The sequence below is a fragment of the Poecilia formosa genome, unplaced genomic scaffold, assembly GCF_000485575.1.
Source record: "Poecilia formosa unplaced genomic scaffold, Poecilia_formosa-5.1.2 Scaffold374, whole genome shotgun sequence".
NCBI classification, from domain to species: domain Eukaryota; kingdom Metazoa; phylum Chordata; class Actinopteri; order Cyprinodontiformes; family Poeciliidae; genus Poecilia; species Poecilia formosa.
The window spans coordinates 283,070-296,872 of NW_006800313.1; the positions used below are offsets into that span (position 1 = coordinate 283,070).

General features: G+C 40.1%; 1 protein-coding gene across 4 annotated transcripts in view; it reads left to right on the top strand.

Moving 5' to 3' along the window:
• Positions 1 to 12,747, top strand: part of vars2 (valyl-tRNA synthetase 2, mitochondrial) — a 25,352-nt gene extending 12,605 nt beyond the window's left edge. For all 4 annotated transcript variants that reach the window (XM_007575267.2, XM_016662477.1, XM_016662479.1 and 1 more), the window contains 17 exons: positions 683 to 786; positions 2,056 to 2,137; positions 2,281 to 2,357; positions 2,497 to 2,584; positions 2,763 to 2,856; positions 3,453 to 3,523; positions 3,608 to 3,733; positions 3,843 to 3,947; positions 4,353 to 4,421; positions 4,504 to 4,582; positions 6,039 to 6,166; positions 7,141 to 7,293; positions 9,245 to 9,493; positions 9,765 to 9,876; positions 10,035 to 10,237; positions 11,749 to 11,898; positions 12,512 to 12,747. In XM_007575267.2, the coding sequence (XP_007575329.1) occupies positions 683 to 786; positions 2,056 to 2,137; positions 2,281 to 2,357; positions 2,497 to 2,584; positions 2,763 to 2,856; positions 3,453 to 3,523; positions 3,608 to 3,733; positions 3,843 to 3,947; positions 4,353 to 4,421; positions 4,504 to 4,582; positions 6,039 to 6,166; positions 7,141 to 7,293; positions 9,245 to 9,493; positions 9,765 to 9,876; positions 10,035 to 10,237; positions 11,749 to 11,898; positions 12,512 to 12,589 (1,968 nt within the window). In that variant the 3' untranslated portion in view covers positions 12,590 to 12,747. The remainder of the gene's footprint in view (positions 1 to 682; positions 787 to 2,055; positions 2,138 to 2,280; positions 2,358 to 2,496; positions 2,585 to 2,762; positions 2,857 to 3,452; positions 3,524 to 3,607; positions 3,734 to 3,842; positions 3,948 to 4,352; positions 4,422 to 4,503; positions 4,583 to 6,038; positions 6,167 to 7,140; positions 7,294 to 9,244; positions 9,494 to 9,764; positions 9,877 to 10,034; positions 10,238 to 11,748; positions 11,899 to 12,511) is intronic.
• The last annotated feature ends 1,056 nt before the right edge of the window (positions 12,748 to 13,803 follow it).

A 13,803-nucleotide genomic window follows, 5' to 3' on the forward strand; every position in this document is an offset into this window, starting at 1 on the left:
GATCTACCGTAACCCACTGCAGGATGATTGGTTACGAAATCACCAGCAACAATCTTAGATCGGCCAACGGAAAAAAACTTGTGTAGTGTGAACTACTGCATCAGGATGTGCCCATCTTCTCTATTTAAATCTAGTGATTACTGAAGGGCAAGATAGTATACAGACTTCATAATCTGAACTCTTTTGGTTGAATGCAGTATTTATTTCCACTTTGATTTTATGTTGTTTAGTTTTTATTCAAGTAGGTTTTTGTTAATGGAGACTGAGAATCCATTTTATTTTTGTTTATTTTTTTTTATCAGTTCCAGTGTTTAGTGTTCTTTTGAAAATAAAGTGCATCTATCTTTGGCAGGAAATTGCATGCATTATTAGTCATTTCCATTAAATCAGTGTCAAAAGGTCTAAACAATATTACTGTTTATCGCGATCATTTTTGAGACAATTAATCGCTCGGGAAAATGTGTTATTGTGACAGGCCTAGCTAGATGTGTGTTGAGACCAGTGTTGAGCATGTATGGTTATTGTTAATTTCTTAGCTATCTCAGTTTAAACATAATGAAGTACTAAGACTTATAAAATGCCGAGTCACCTTAGGTTCATGCTTTCAAAGAAGTGGTGAACGTCTCACTTTTCTTTTTATTCTGTCACATATCACACATTGTTTCTCTTTGTTTCTTTAAAGGGTGTGAAGCGGTTTGATGCCAGGCAGCTGGTTGTGAATGCTCTTGTTGAAAAGAAACTTTTCAGAGGAAAGAAGAATCACACCATGACTTTACCCATCTGCAGGTAGTAGAAAAGACACGACGCTCAACAGAGTCTGAACATTTGTCTGGATTTATTACTGCTGACATGAAAGTTGGTCCTGAGACGGTGCTGCCTTGTCTCAGAAGATCATCAAAAACATTGGTGCCAAGCTGGTGAGGTAGAAAGTTTAGATGTTTCTTTGCTGAACCAAATATTGACGTGAAAAGAAGGTCTTTGAAAAACTTCACTGCATGCTAAGGGAGGCAGTAAAGGCAATTCTTTCAGTTGTCTATAATCAGGGACACAGAGCTGCAGGACTTCCCTCCCCTGATCTAAACACTGAGGTGGCACAACAACAAGATAATTATTTGTTAGTGTCTTCAAAATTAGAAGGTAACACACATTTCCCTACAAGTTGGCATCACTGCTTTTGATTAAGTTAACTCGGGTCAGATGTTTTGGGTTTCCTTCTACAAGCTTTTCTACTAGTTTGCTGGATTTCTGACTCATTCCTCCTGACAGAACTGAGATATCAGGTTTGCAGGATGCCTCACTCGCACACACCTTCTCTGATCTGCACAGGGCTTTCTGATGGCCACGCTAAAACATTGACTTGGTGTCACTTTGTAACCAGTTTGGTTGAATGCCGAGTTTGATTTTGTAAGCTTTAACTTCCTGGCTAATGTCCTTAGATGCTACTTCAATATGTCTCCGGCATACAAGCCTTATTCTACCAGATGTAACAATGGCCATTTTGGAAAACACTTCCACTTCAGCTTCATCAGACCACAGGGCATGTCTCCAAATATGAATCTGCCTTTTTTATGTTTGTTTTGAAGTAATGTCTTCTTCCTGGCAGAGTGACCCTTCGGCCCACTTGTTTCACTGTGGATGATGACTCTGTCTTCACAGCTTCAGCTAGCATCTATACAAAGGCTTTTGTTCTGGGGACAAATAGAAAATGTTCTAGCTAAACTTGCTCCTCTTTGGGATGCAGAACCAATCTCTTTCCTAAGTGGTATGATGGTTGGACAGGGTCAAACAACCAGTTGACTCAAACCTATCAGAAGTTTCCAAAGCCATGACATCATCATCTGTGCTCTCTCTCATTATTTAGAGAGAGTAATCCTCTGTGAAGACATTAATAGATAAATCTCTGACATATTGTTTTTCTTCTTATTGTGGGATTTAGTAAATATTTGCAATTGTGGCTGACCAGAAACAAGAGAAACTTTATCAGATCATAACCTCACTAATGCGATAATGCCCCTAACTTTTTGTGCCTATTATTTCCTCTCCTCCGATTCTCAGTCGCTCAGGAGACATCATTGAACCACTTCTAAAAAAGCAGTGGTTTGTCCGTTGTGACACAATGGCTATGAAAGCAATAGAGGTAGGTTCGTGGATGTGAAACGCTGATAATTTACTAAGCCTCTGATGATTATGGTTATGGTAATGAGGTCTTGGCATTCTAATGTGAAAGTCTTTACAAACATTTAACATTCAAATATTAAAAAGAACGATTTGTGCTGGCAGGCTGTAGAGGATGGGCAATTAGAAATCATCCCTCACTACTACACCAAGATGTGGAAGAACTGGCTGTCCAGCATCAGGTGGGATGTCCTGATTTTTAAGTTTGATGAACTTCAGTACACATGTGGAAAACATTAGCTCTGTGTGCAGAGGAAACGGTTCCACTCTGATGGTAACTGAATAATTCAACACCTTGTTTGTTTGCTATTTACGCTACAGTGACTGGTGCGTATCCAGGCAGCTTTGGTGGGGTCATCAGATCCCTGCTTACCAAGTACAGCTTCCCAATTCAACACCTGAAGAAGAGGTTGGTCTGTGATTTGTTATTTGGAAAATGGCACTAATGCATTGTATTGAGATTTAGCCCACATTCACACAGAGAAAACAATAGCTTTGTAAAAGCTGTAGTAATGTTTGTCTGTGTTAACAGTATAATCCTTTGCCATATTTCTGTCTCCTGCTGAGTAACGGTTACTTTGTGGTAGGAGCTTTGGGTTTGGGGGAGGAGTGAAGAGGAGGCCCGACAACGAGCCGCTGTAAAATATGGAGTGAGCCCAGAACACATCACTTTGCGACAGGGTAACAGCCTTCATTGCATTTATTAGATTAGATTATTGAAGGATTTTTCTTTTTCTTGGTTCTACCTCTTATGCCCCGTGTCTACTGAATTCGGCGCTCTGCCCCGTTTTGTCTGTTTCCATTGTAAAAGCAACAGACAATGGAATGGTTTCACCCAGCAATAGGCTGGGAGGGGGCCTGTTGCTGGGCGCCCTTCACTTGTAGCCCCATAGGACAGACGGCAACGTTAGGCCAACACTTCTTGTGTCACACAACACAGGCTATTGGGGGGATAGAAAAATGTCGCTGCTTGTTAACAAGCACAACACATCAAATAAAATAATAAAATTATTTGTACAGCACATTTCAGCAGCAAGGCATTTCAATGTGCTTTACATCATTAAAAACTAAAACACTGAGTCATGTAACACTGAATAAACAATAAAAGAAAAACATTAAAACCCCTTTTCCAACCGTTAGGACTTTAGTTAAAACGCCGTGAACTGGGACTCTGTATTGGACTGCTACATTAAGTGAAGTTTAACAGCTTGATGAAAAGCATACTGCCGTTTTCTTAATCCTTTCTGTTCTCACAATGGGATTAATCTCTGAATCAGACCCAGATGTTCTGGATACGTGGTTCTCCTCAGCACTGTTTCCTTTCACCATGCTTGGCTGGCCAGAAAAGGTACTTCCTGTCCCGCCTCTCAACAGAATTACACCTACACTCCTGAAAACTCAGATCTCTCATGGAAATCCCACTTGTTACCAGACCCCTGACCTCCAGCGCTTCTACCCCAACTCTCTTCTGGAGACTGGCAGTGACCTCATCTTCTTTTGGGTTGCTAGGATGGTGATGTTGGGATCTGAACTGACTGGACAGCTGCCATTTAAACAGGTTGGTTTCGCAAGAATACTGAGTTGCTCAAAGCAAACCTAGTATTAACTGTGATGGATGAGGTGAATCGACTAATTCATTTATTTTTTCTTTCTGTCCTGTCTTTCAGGTTCTGTTTCACTCCCTGGTACGAGATAAATATGGCAGGAAGATGAGTAAATCTCTTGGAAATGTCATTGACCCATTAGATGTAATGCATGGAGCCAGTCTCCAGGTGAGACACATTCCTGACTCTAGACACACGTTGCTGTTAATATTACTCTTGTGTTTTTTCCTATATACCTTCAGAAATGTGTGAATATGCTGAAGGAACTTATTTAAGCGGTAAACTAGAGTTGCTGCTCACATATTGTCACAATGCCAGTCTTTCAATTGGTCATCTTTTATCCTTTTCCTGGTCTGATCTGGTGAAATATAATATTTTCTATAAAAATGAGCCACAAACAGCAATTTTATGCACTTCTAGGACTGCGTTTTCTTTTCCACTTGAGTGAATATAAATTACTATGTAATGATAACATGATATGATAACAGTGATTGTATATTGAGGTTATTCTTTACCATTTCTCTTAAGATGTTGTAAAGTAAAACTCATCTTGTTTTGTTTTTGTTCTTATAGAGACTTCAGGAGAAAGTGAAGGAAGGAAACCTCGATCCAAAGGAGCAGCTAGTCGCTCTGAAAGCTCAGGTCCGATACTCTTCAGTCTGTTTGCCTGGCTGCGTGCAGTCATTGCTTTTTCTTACTTGTCAGATCTTTCTGCTTCCTACAGAGTTCAGACTATCCTAATGGAATACCCCAGTGTGGGACAGATGCTCTGAGGTTTGCCCTTTGCTCCCACAACATGCAGGGTAAGTTGCTCATCTCTTGTCAAGAGTCACAATTGAGGTAGTGTTACAGAAATAAAAAGCTGTTTTGACTAGAGAGATAAAGCCACGTTTTAAGGAAATAGTGAAAACCTTAGTCAGTACTTTCATTGGCTGACAGACAGGTCATGAATCTCTTCAGGTGAAGTGATGTATTTTGACTCTTGTTGGACTCTTTATCCAAAGAGGATCATAAAATATAGCAGCATAGCCTCAGTCCTAAGAAGTCATGTCCTTGAAAGCTCAGAGACACTCGATGTGCATGTAAATACACTCTTTCAGTTCCCAACACCTGTCTGTCTCTAAAAGGATACTCCACTTATTTCACTACTTTCATTCATGAAATAGCAGCTATCAAGCCTGTTATTTATTCACTTGTTCATTTAGAGGTTTTGTAAAAGGAATGTTTCTTAAGTACACACCTTTCAAACTTCAAATGGGTCACAAGAGATTGACTTTTACTAAAATTTAGTGTTTTAATATGTTTTGTCATTGTCCAGAACAAATGAGCCGAGGCTCTCGGCTCCTGGCTGCTATGGTGTTTCTTCTCTTCTCACCATTGCAACATTTTGCAATTCCAAGTGACAAGCAAGCACATGCATGCGTACAGACAGTCTTTGAGCAATTGCTCAAAGATTGCAACAATGAGCAACAATTGCTCATTGTTGACATTGTTTTGCTGTGTGTTCAAACAGCACGCATCACAACAACTAATCCAAATGGTTAAGGGTCATACAAACACAGTCATTTTAAGTTATGAAATCATCTGCAGATTTTCTTTTCAAAGCCTCCCTGTCACTTGTTCACAACCATCTTCTCTGTAAGAAATGGCTGAAGAGATCCCCAGATAAAATATATAAGTCTGAGCATGCAGCCAGAAAATCCTCATGTGTAAATGAAAAGTCTGCTAATCCTACATTTGCTCATAACTCCACACTGATTGGCTTTGGCACACAATGCCGTCTGGATTTCATTTTGCTGATGCAGCTTTCTTAATTTCAGTTGTGGTTGGTTCAAAGACACAACGTGACTCCATGTTGTTTTAAAAAGACTTTTTCTGGCCACCTGTGTGTCTCTAATTTGGATATTTTGGAACAGTTTTCTTAAAAATGTTTTCCATTGTTCATTTTCATTCTTTTGGATGCCTTTACATTTTGAAACTATGATTTAATGTACACTATATTGCTTACCTTTATGCAACCCTGCATTAAAAATTGTAGTTTCTTTTTGTACAAAATATTGTTTCTTGTTTTGTTTTTCAGAACTGTTTATCAGTTTGAACGTAGATGAAACTGTATTCATCTTTGTGTAAGGACAGCTTGGTGCACAAATGTCCATTTGCATGAAACGACTTTAATGTCACGAGGAGTTAAGACATACACAATATAAAGTTTGTGCTTCCTTAATGACTAATAAATATATGTGTCTGTTTCTTCATTAGGTGGACCCATTAGTTTGTCTGTATCTGAAGTTATTCTCTTCAGAAACTTCTGTAATAAGATGTGGCAGACCCTGAGATTCACGCTGGGAGTTGTTGGTGAAAACACACCTGTGGGAACACTTGAAGAGGTACGGTGATTTCTAAACTTTGTGTTTATGTCACCTAATGTCAGTCATAGTTCCTGTTTTCCTCCCCCTTGTGTTTGGTTGCTGAACATGTTAAAAAATTATATTGACCGGAGCAACAGCAATTTATCTCAACTATCAATGGAAGTGTCTATCATTTGTACTGTAAAAGCTCCGTTCCCGATGTGGTAATCTGTTGATCAATGCTTTACCAAGCAAAAGGGTTTTCATTGGCAAAAGACTAAAAAAGAAAGAGACTGCTGTGTGTTTTCAGGCTTTTAAATATTTTTTTGTTTCTAAAATGGAAATATGTAAATTTCAAATGCATTTGAGACTTTTCTTCAACACACTGAGTAAATGGAGACATTTTAAGACGATGCTTTCAACTGTTCAGCAGTTTTAGAGAGAACCTACAATTTGAGATTGAATTTAGTCTTAGATGTGTTATTTTAATGGTTACTGTAACAGTTATCAAGCATGTTCAGCATATATTTTGAGAACATCTCTCAGCAGCACAGGGGGATTCACAGGCCGAAGAGGAGCGAGAGGAGGTGGGGGAAGAAACTCTGATAACTTTTATCTGAGAGGCAAGAGAGAATATGATCTGTTCTGTTTTACATAAAACCTCTTATGCTAGGTAATAGAAATGAGGAAAAGTTTCAAAAAGACGCAGCATTTCTGAAAATGGTTTCTAAAACGTTCAGCCACTGATGTACTGCTGAATTCAAACTAGACGATCAGATCTCATGCACATATTTTCTCTCTCTTGTGTGTGACGTGGATGTGCTGGATTTTGCTCATTGATACTTTTGTAATTCCTCGTTACCTTCTAATTCTCATTCCTCCATCTTGCCTGTGTCTATCCATTCCATTGATGGACACTGAATGGATAAAAGTCAACTGGGAGCGAGATGGAGCTGATAATAACCTTTGTGCTAACATTGCCTTCAGAGTGTTTCTCCTTTTCCTTCTTTTAGACAACTCCTCTGAACAGCATGGAGCGGTGGATCTGTTCCAGACTCTACAGCACAGTTGTGCAGTGTGAGCAGGCGTTTGAAGCTTATGAGCTGCATAATGTCACATCTGCTCTCTTCTCCTTCTGGCTGTACAACCTGTGTGATGTTTACCTGGTAAGGAGCCGATTTTCATACGGGAGAACAGGTCTGTCTTATTGTGACAATCAGAAACAGGTGAATGGAAATGACTGTAACTATGTGAGGTACAATCTACCCTGTTGTTTGAGCTTTGCTAAGCTAAATACAGGGTGTGGCTAATGAAGGCATATTTATACGTTTCATATTCAATCTTGGTAGATTTCAGCTTCTGTTTCCACCCACCCACCCGTTCATTCATTGATTCATTCATTCATTCATTCATTCATTCCTCCCGCCACTTGGGGAAGGGCATCCTCCCCGACCCGGAGAAGGCTCTCAGATTTGGAGGCACTGATCCCCATCCCAGCTGCTTCACGCTCGACTGCGAACTTCTCCACTGAAAGCTGTAGATCACGACCAGAACGGATCCCCTCCACACGTTGGCTGCACCTACAAATTCTGTCCATAAAAGTAATGAGCAGAATCGGTGGCAGTCGAACTCTCACCAGAAATGAGCCCAACTTACTGCGGTGGTCTGACTATCAGTGCTACCTCGTCAGATTTTCCTACCGTAGCACGGATTGATAGCTAAGTCTGTCGGTGCTACCCGTCTAAACCTGCTGCCGTCATGTTTAGAAACAGAAAACTATAGCAGGTTGTGTTAATGTTAAATACATTGGATAACATTGTTTGAGTGGAAGCTGAAGTTATGCTTAGTTTAACATTGGAACAATTTATATACATGAGAAAACCACAAGGAGATCACTTCCTTTATCTGAATATCCTACCCGTTTAAAATGAAAAGCTATAGATGTAATAATCACTAATTCTTTTACTAGAATATCCTACCTGTTAAAAATATTTTAAATACAGAGGCGTTGGTAAGAGTAAAACAGTATCAGACGGGAAAACAGGTTTTTATTGGAATTAAAGACTAATACAGATCACCACAACTCTTTTTTGCGCATTAAGACGATGTATGTCTGTTATCAGATCCACAATGTGTTTACCGAGCTGCGCAGGTCACTGTGCTCCTGAAATGATAGGATATGATTAATATTACACAGCTTTAGTCCCACATCACTACCAACATCTATTTAGCAAAGTTTAATAATAAAAAAAATGTGTAAGGGACAAAACAGCCCACAAAACAACGTATTTTTTCCTGATTAACCGCCAAACAATGACTTGTTTACAGACATTACAGACGGCAAACTAAAGCCATTATATTTACAAGCTGCCTGTCATGTAAACTAAAAACATGAAGTAACACAGCAGCTTCATGAAAGCCAGGTATAAAATAGATTAAATAAAGCTTACCGTAATCTGCAATGAAATAAAACACATGAAGCGAAACTTCCACAGGTAGGACATATTTATAAGAAATCTGCTGAGTAAGCAGTATGTGACGTAGCATCGATGTGTATTACCACAAGGTAGGACGGATTTACGGGTAGCACAGATCAACAGAACACCAGAAACGCGGACCAGACTCTGACACCAGTCGTACAGAAACCTAACGGCTCATATCAAAGGGCCCGGTACTCCGTACTCCCAGACCCTCCCCAAAGCCCCCTGAGGGACACGGTCAAGTACCTTCTCCAAGTCCACAAAACTCGTGTAGACCAGTTAGACGAACTCCCAGAACCCTCCAGGACCCTGCTGAGGGTGTAGAGCTGGTCCAGCGTTCCAGGACAAAACCCACACTGCTCTTTCTGAATCTGAGGTTCGACTATCCGCTGGAACCTGAGTAGACCTTACCAAGGAGGCTGAGGAGTGTAACCACTCTGCTTCTGTGTCCAAACAGGGTAATATCGACCAGTTACAGATGTGTGTGCTTAGCTTGAAAAACCCAGATTGATAACTAATATTGTCATGGTTGTTGGTGAAGAATGCTGAGACATCTTGCTTTCCCTAAAAGTGGTACAGCAAACATGTTTCAGAATGACAATGTAACCTTTGTCGTTTCTGCGTTTCTGTCCTGAAGGAATCCGTAAAGCCAGTGCTGAAGCAGAATGAGGGAGTTGAGGTCCTGACAGACAAAGACCACAGCAGCAACACGAAGCAGGAGGCCAGAACGGTTCTCTATCACTGTGTGTCTTTGTCTCTGGCTCTGTTCTCCCCCTTCATGCCCTTCATCACCGAAGAGTTGTGGCAGAGACTACAACCATTCAGACCCGGAGCCACGGCCCAAACCAGCTTGTGTTTGCAGCCCTACCCCCGATCCACTCAGCTGGTAAAACTTTGATTATTTTTCTTGCCTCAAAATCAATACTTAGATTTTACATGGTTCACATAATATATTTATGGTTGCAACAGAGTTTATCTCTGCAGCCTGGGAGGATGCAGTGATATGGAACAGTTTAAGTCAGTGCTTTGGCATTTAGCAAACAACAATAAGGTTTAATCTGATCTAATGTTATGCAGTGAGACAAAACATCTTTTTCTACAGTGTATGCATGTAAATATGCAGTTCAACTGTTTTCTTATTTGTTTAACTTCTCCAGGCTCACTGGTATTTTCCTGAGGAGGAGAAAGATTTCCTGCTGGTTCAGAATGTTGTCCGAGTGGCACGTTTTCTGCGAGCCCAGTGTGGCCTAGTTAAAGAAAGACCTGTCAGTAAGTCAACAGATTAATAATCATGTAACAATGACATGTCTGGTTGATTGCTTGCACTTGTACATGTAAACCTTGGTATGTTTTAATTCAAGCCCTTCCTGAAGAAGGGTAAAAATCAGTAGCTAATATATCTGCATGTTGCTTGTACATGGTTTCAGTGTGGGCCGTGTGTTCACCAAGCCAGGCCCAGACACTTCTTCGCTTTGGCTCAGCTGTTTGGACTTTAAGTCAAATCTCAAGCCTCCAGATCTACTGTCCAGATCAAGATGGCCACCTTCCCTCCGTCCACTCCACTGCTCCACCTGCAGGATGCCTCGTTGGTGTGGTGGACCACACATGTCAGCTACACCTTCACATCCAAGTGTGTATCATCCTCATCCTGATGTATCTTATGTTATATAAACTTTATTAAAGCTACAGCAATCAAGCTCTTTGTAATGACCAAACAGCTTTTTGCATGGTTGAGCTGCTGTTTTGTTTATCTGTCTTGGGTGTTGAACTCTGCCTAGTCAAAGTCTTCAGTGACATCAATATAAACACAGACTGTTGTAGAGCCACAGTGCTGGTTCTGTTGGACCTCAGTGCAGCTTTTGACACTGTTGTCCATGACATATTAGAGTTTGAATCTTACATAAAGAACAGAGATTTCTTTGTAGGAAACTTCTCATCAAAGCAGACAGAAGTCACATGCAGGGTACCCAAAGGTTCTTTCTTAGGACTCCTCTTATTTAATATCTATGCTCCCACTAGCTAAGGTAGAACAGGAGATAGGATTAGCTTCCATAACTATGCAGATAATGCAAACATTACATTAGATCTACATCACGATGTCACCAGGTGACTCCAAACCCAGTTAATCACTGAACAGATGCTTAGAACAGAAACATGTGTGGATGTGCCAAAACTTTCTCCAGCTGAACAAAAGCAAAACTGAAGTTATCATCCTTGGATCTAAAGAGGAACCATCTAGAGTCAGTGCACAACTTCATTGATTCTAGATCTAAAACCAGCAGTCAAGCCTGAAATCTGAGTGTAGTGATGAACTCTGACCTGAACCTTCAGAGCCACATAAAGACAGTTCCAAAGTCGGCCTTCTGTCATCTGAAGAACATCTCCAGGATTAGAGGACTAATGTCTCAGTGAGATCTACAGAAACTCATCCATGTTTTTATCTTTCGTCGCATCGGTTACTGCAACAGCGTCTTTACAATGACTACATTTTGGTTCATCTTGGCATTGTTACTCATTTTCAGCATCTGTTTCCCTGATTCATGTCAGATCACAATGCTGGGTTCCAACAGATGGGCACACTTTGGCAGGCCCCTTTTGAATTTCTTAGGAAGTTTCCTAGTTGGACTTTCTTGTCCATTCATCCATCCATTACAACCTTATTGACAATGGGTGAAGTGAAGGATGGTGCTTTTCTCTAGCGGGCGAGAGGCAGGGTCACCCTGGACAGGTCACCAGTCCATTTCAGGACAACCAATCATGCATTTACACACCCACACATAAATGCATGATTTACGTGTGGGCGTGACTGATTGACTAAATCAATCAGTCAGGTTGATTGATTTAGAGAGATCAATCAACCTGACAGTCATGTGTTTGGACTGTGAGAGGAACCTGGAAGACCTGGAAAGAACCCACACCTGCACAGGGAGAAGGCAGGACCTTCTTGCTGCAAGGCAACGGCGCTAACAGCTGCACCGCTTTGTAGCCTAGAATTTATTGTGACAACGATAAATCAAAATTGATATCGTGATAAAAAACATTATCACAATAAATGACAATATGAATATATGCCCACCCCTCTGTGTTACCATATGTCTACAGAGATTCTCTGATTGATTGTTTTTATTTTTATTTTTTTAGAGTGCAGTTGACATTGAGCAACTGATCCGGCATCTCTCTCAGCGGAAAGATACGCTTCTTCCAAAGCTGGAAAAAAGTCTTTGCAAACTTCAGTCTTCCAACAATCCAACCAAGACTCCAGCAGATATCAGACAACGGATGGAGAATAAGGTGAGCAAAAAATCCACTTTGTCTAAATTGGGTTATTTTATTTTCTTACGGTCTTAATAAGATTTGCCTAATTCTACAGAACAGGAAAAATTGACAAATAAAATGCAAGATGTTAGAATTAAATTGTTGTGCATTTATTGGTTAAGATATTAGTTTCTTAGCATCTTCTAAGTTTGAATAGCTAAAGATTAAAATTATTTTAAAAACATTGGTTTTGATGATACTAATGCCAAATAACAGTGAATGGAGTCAGCGTTCAGTGTACTTAGGCTGGTTCTGGTGCTTCGTAGTTTATTGTCCACAGAAAAGTTTTGCATGGCCGCCTCACATTTTCAAGAAGAAGCCAATTAGTTCCTGAACATTTACTGTCGCGTTCCGTTCATTTTTAATTGATTCTAGATCTAAAACCAGTCGAGTTGTGGGTACAACTTTGCGCCACACATTTTTTGTGTGTGCACAACGTTTGAGGCCCCGGGTGTTTTGTCATTTTCTTGGCATCTAAAACCCTAAACATTAAAACTATTTGTTTTCTATCGTGTGAGCATGTCTGTACTTGAGTTGTGATTGTGGTAACAGTTCATTTTATGTATATTCTATCACCTTGTCTGTTCAGGTTTCAGTTTTGCAGCAGGAATTAAAGACCATTGAAGATCGGATAAAAGTTCTTCAGGAGACGCAGTCAAAGGGATAACTACAGCTGAAGGACGTCCTTGGAGACATCAGAGCTTGTCTATTTGTTGATACCGCTGCTTGAGTCAAAGATGTCTAAAGCATCTTGCCTTTCAGTACTGTAAAATACACCAAGAAAATTATGGGTTTTGTTAAGAGAATAAATTATGAAAACTTCTGGCTCGTTGTGTTCTCTCGTCATCAGGGTGATGGATTCTGTATGTAGTGGCTCCATTTATACACTCCAGAAAGTGGTGGAGGAAATACAATCAACTACACTCTGTAACGAAGAAGCTCAAGGCTGGTCGAATCAACACGCAGCATCAATCCCAAAAGGTGCAATGGCTGCTGGATGCTGGATCCTTTTTTATTCAGCTTCTCAGGTATTTGTCAAATCAAGCTATCAGTCATTCCTGCTTCAATCATACTCTGCCAGTAGGTATCCCCCAGAGTGAAGAAAGTTTCAGCACTCTATCTGATCAACATTTTGGCTCAAAAGTTCATTTCACTGGATGACTTTGAACAAAATGTCTCATCTCTTTTCCAAACACTATTAATCCATGTTTTACTTATGAGGCTCTAAGAACAAATCTGAGCAGCCTCTCTTACATGCTCCCCAAACACCTTATGTCCATCTATGTTTAGTTTTCCCATAGCAACATTTAAAGTTCATTGTACATGAATGTGCAAGAAAATTAAAGCAGCTGCAGTTAAAAAAAACCAGTCAAAGTTGAAGCTAATTCTTGTGGCTAAGCAGGCATAGACATGCAGAAGGATCATTTTGAATTTGCACTTGTTGATTTCAAGCACTGAAAATTAGGAGATATCCTGTACTGACAGGGTGCGCATAAAGTTAAACCCCTTGCAAAAGAAAACAATTTCTTCACTCTTGATCGTTATATAGCTAATTTAAGACAACATGCCATAAATTTGCCCTGTTCTGGTCTTTCACACTCAGTGTTTCCAATTTGTTCATGTCCATGTGGTAAAGAAAATAATTTGAATTAAAAAAAACTACCTGATTGATCAAGAGAACTCAGTTTTGTTTACTTCCAAGTACTTGCACATTTCTGTAGAAAAAAGGTTTTCCACATTTTTAACAAGTGCCCATACTCCCATTTGACATTTGTATTATTTTATTTCCCTTTGGGATTAATAAAGCAGAGCAGCAGCTTTAATTCAGACGACAGAAAACCGACTCAGAACATCTTCAGGGAAACTTTCAAACTCAAACCC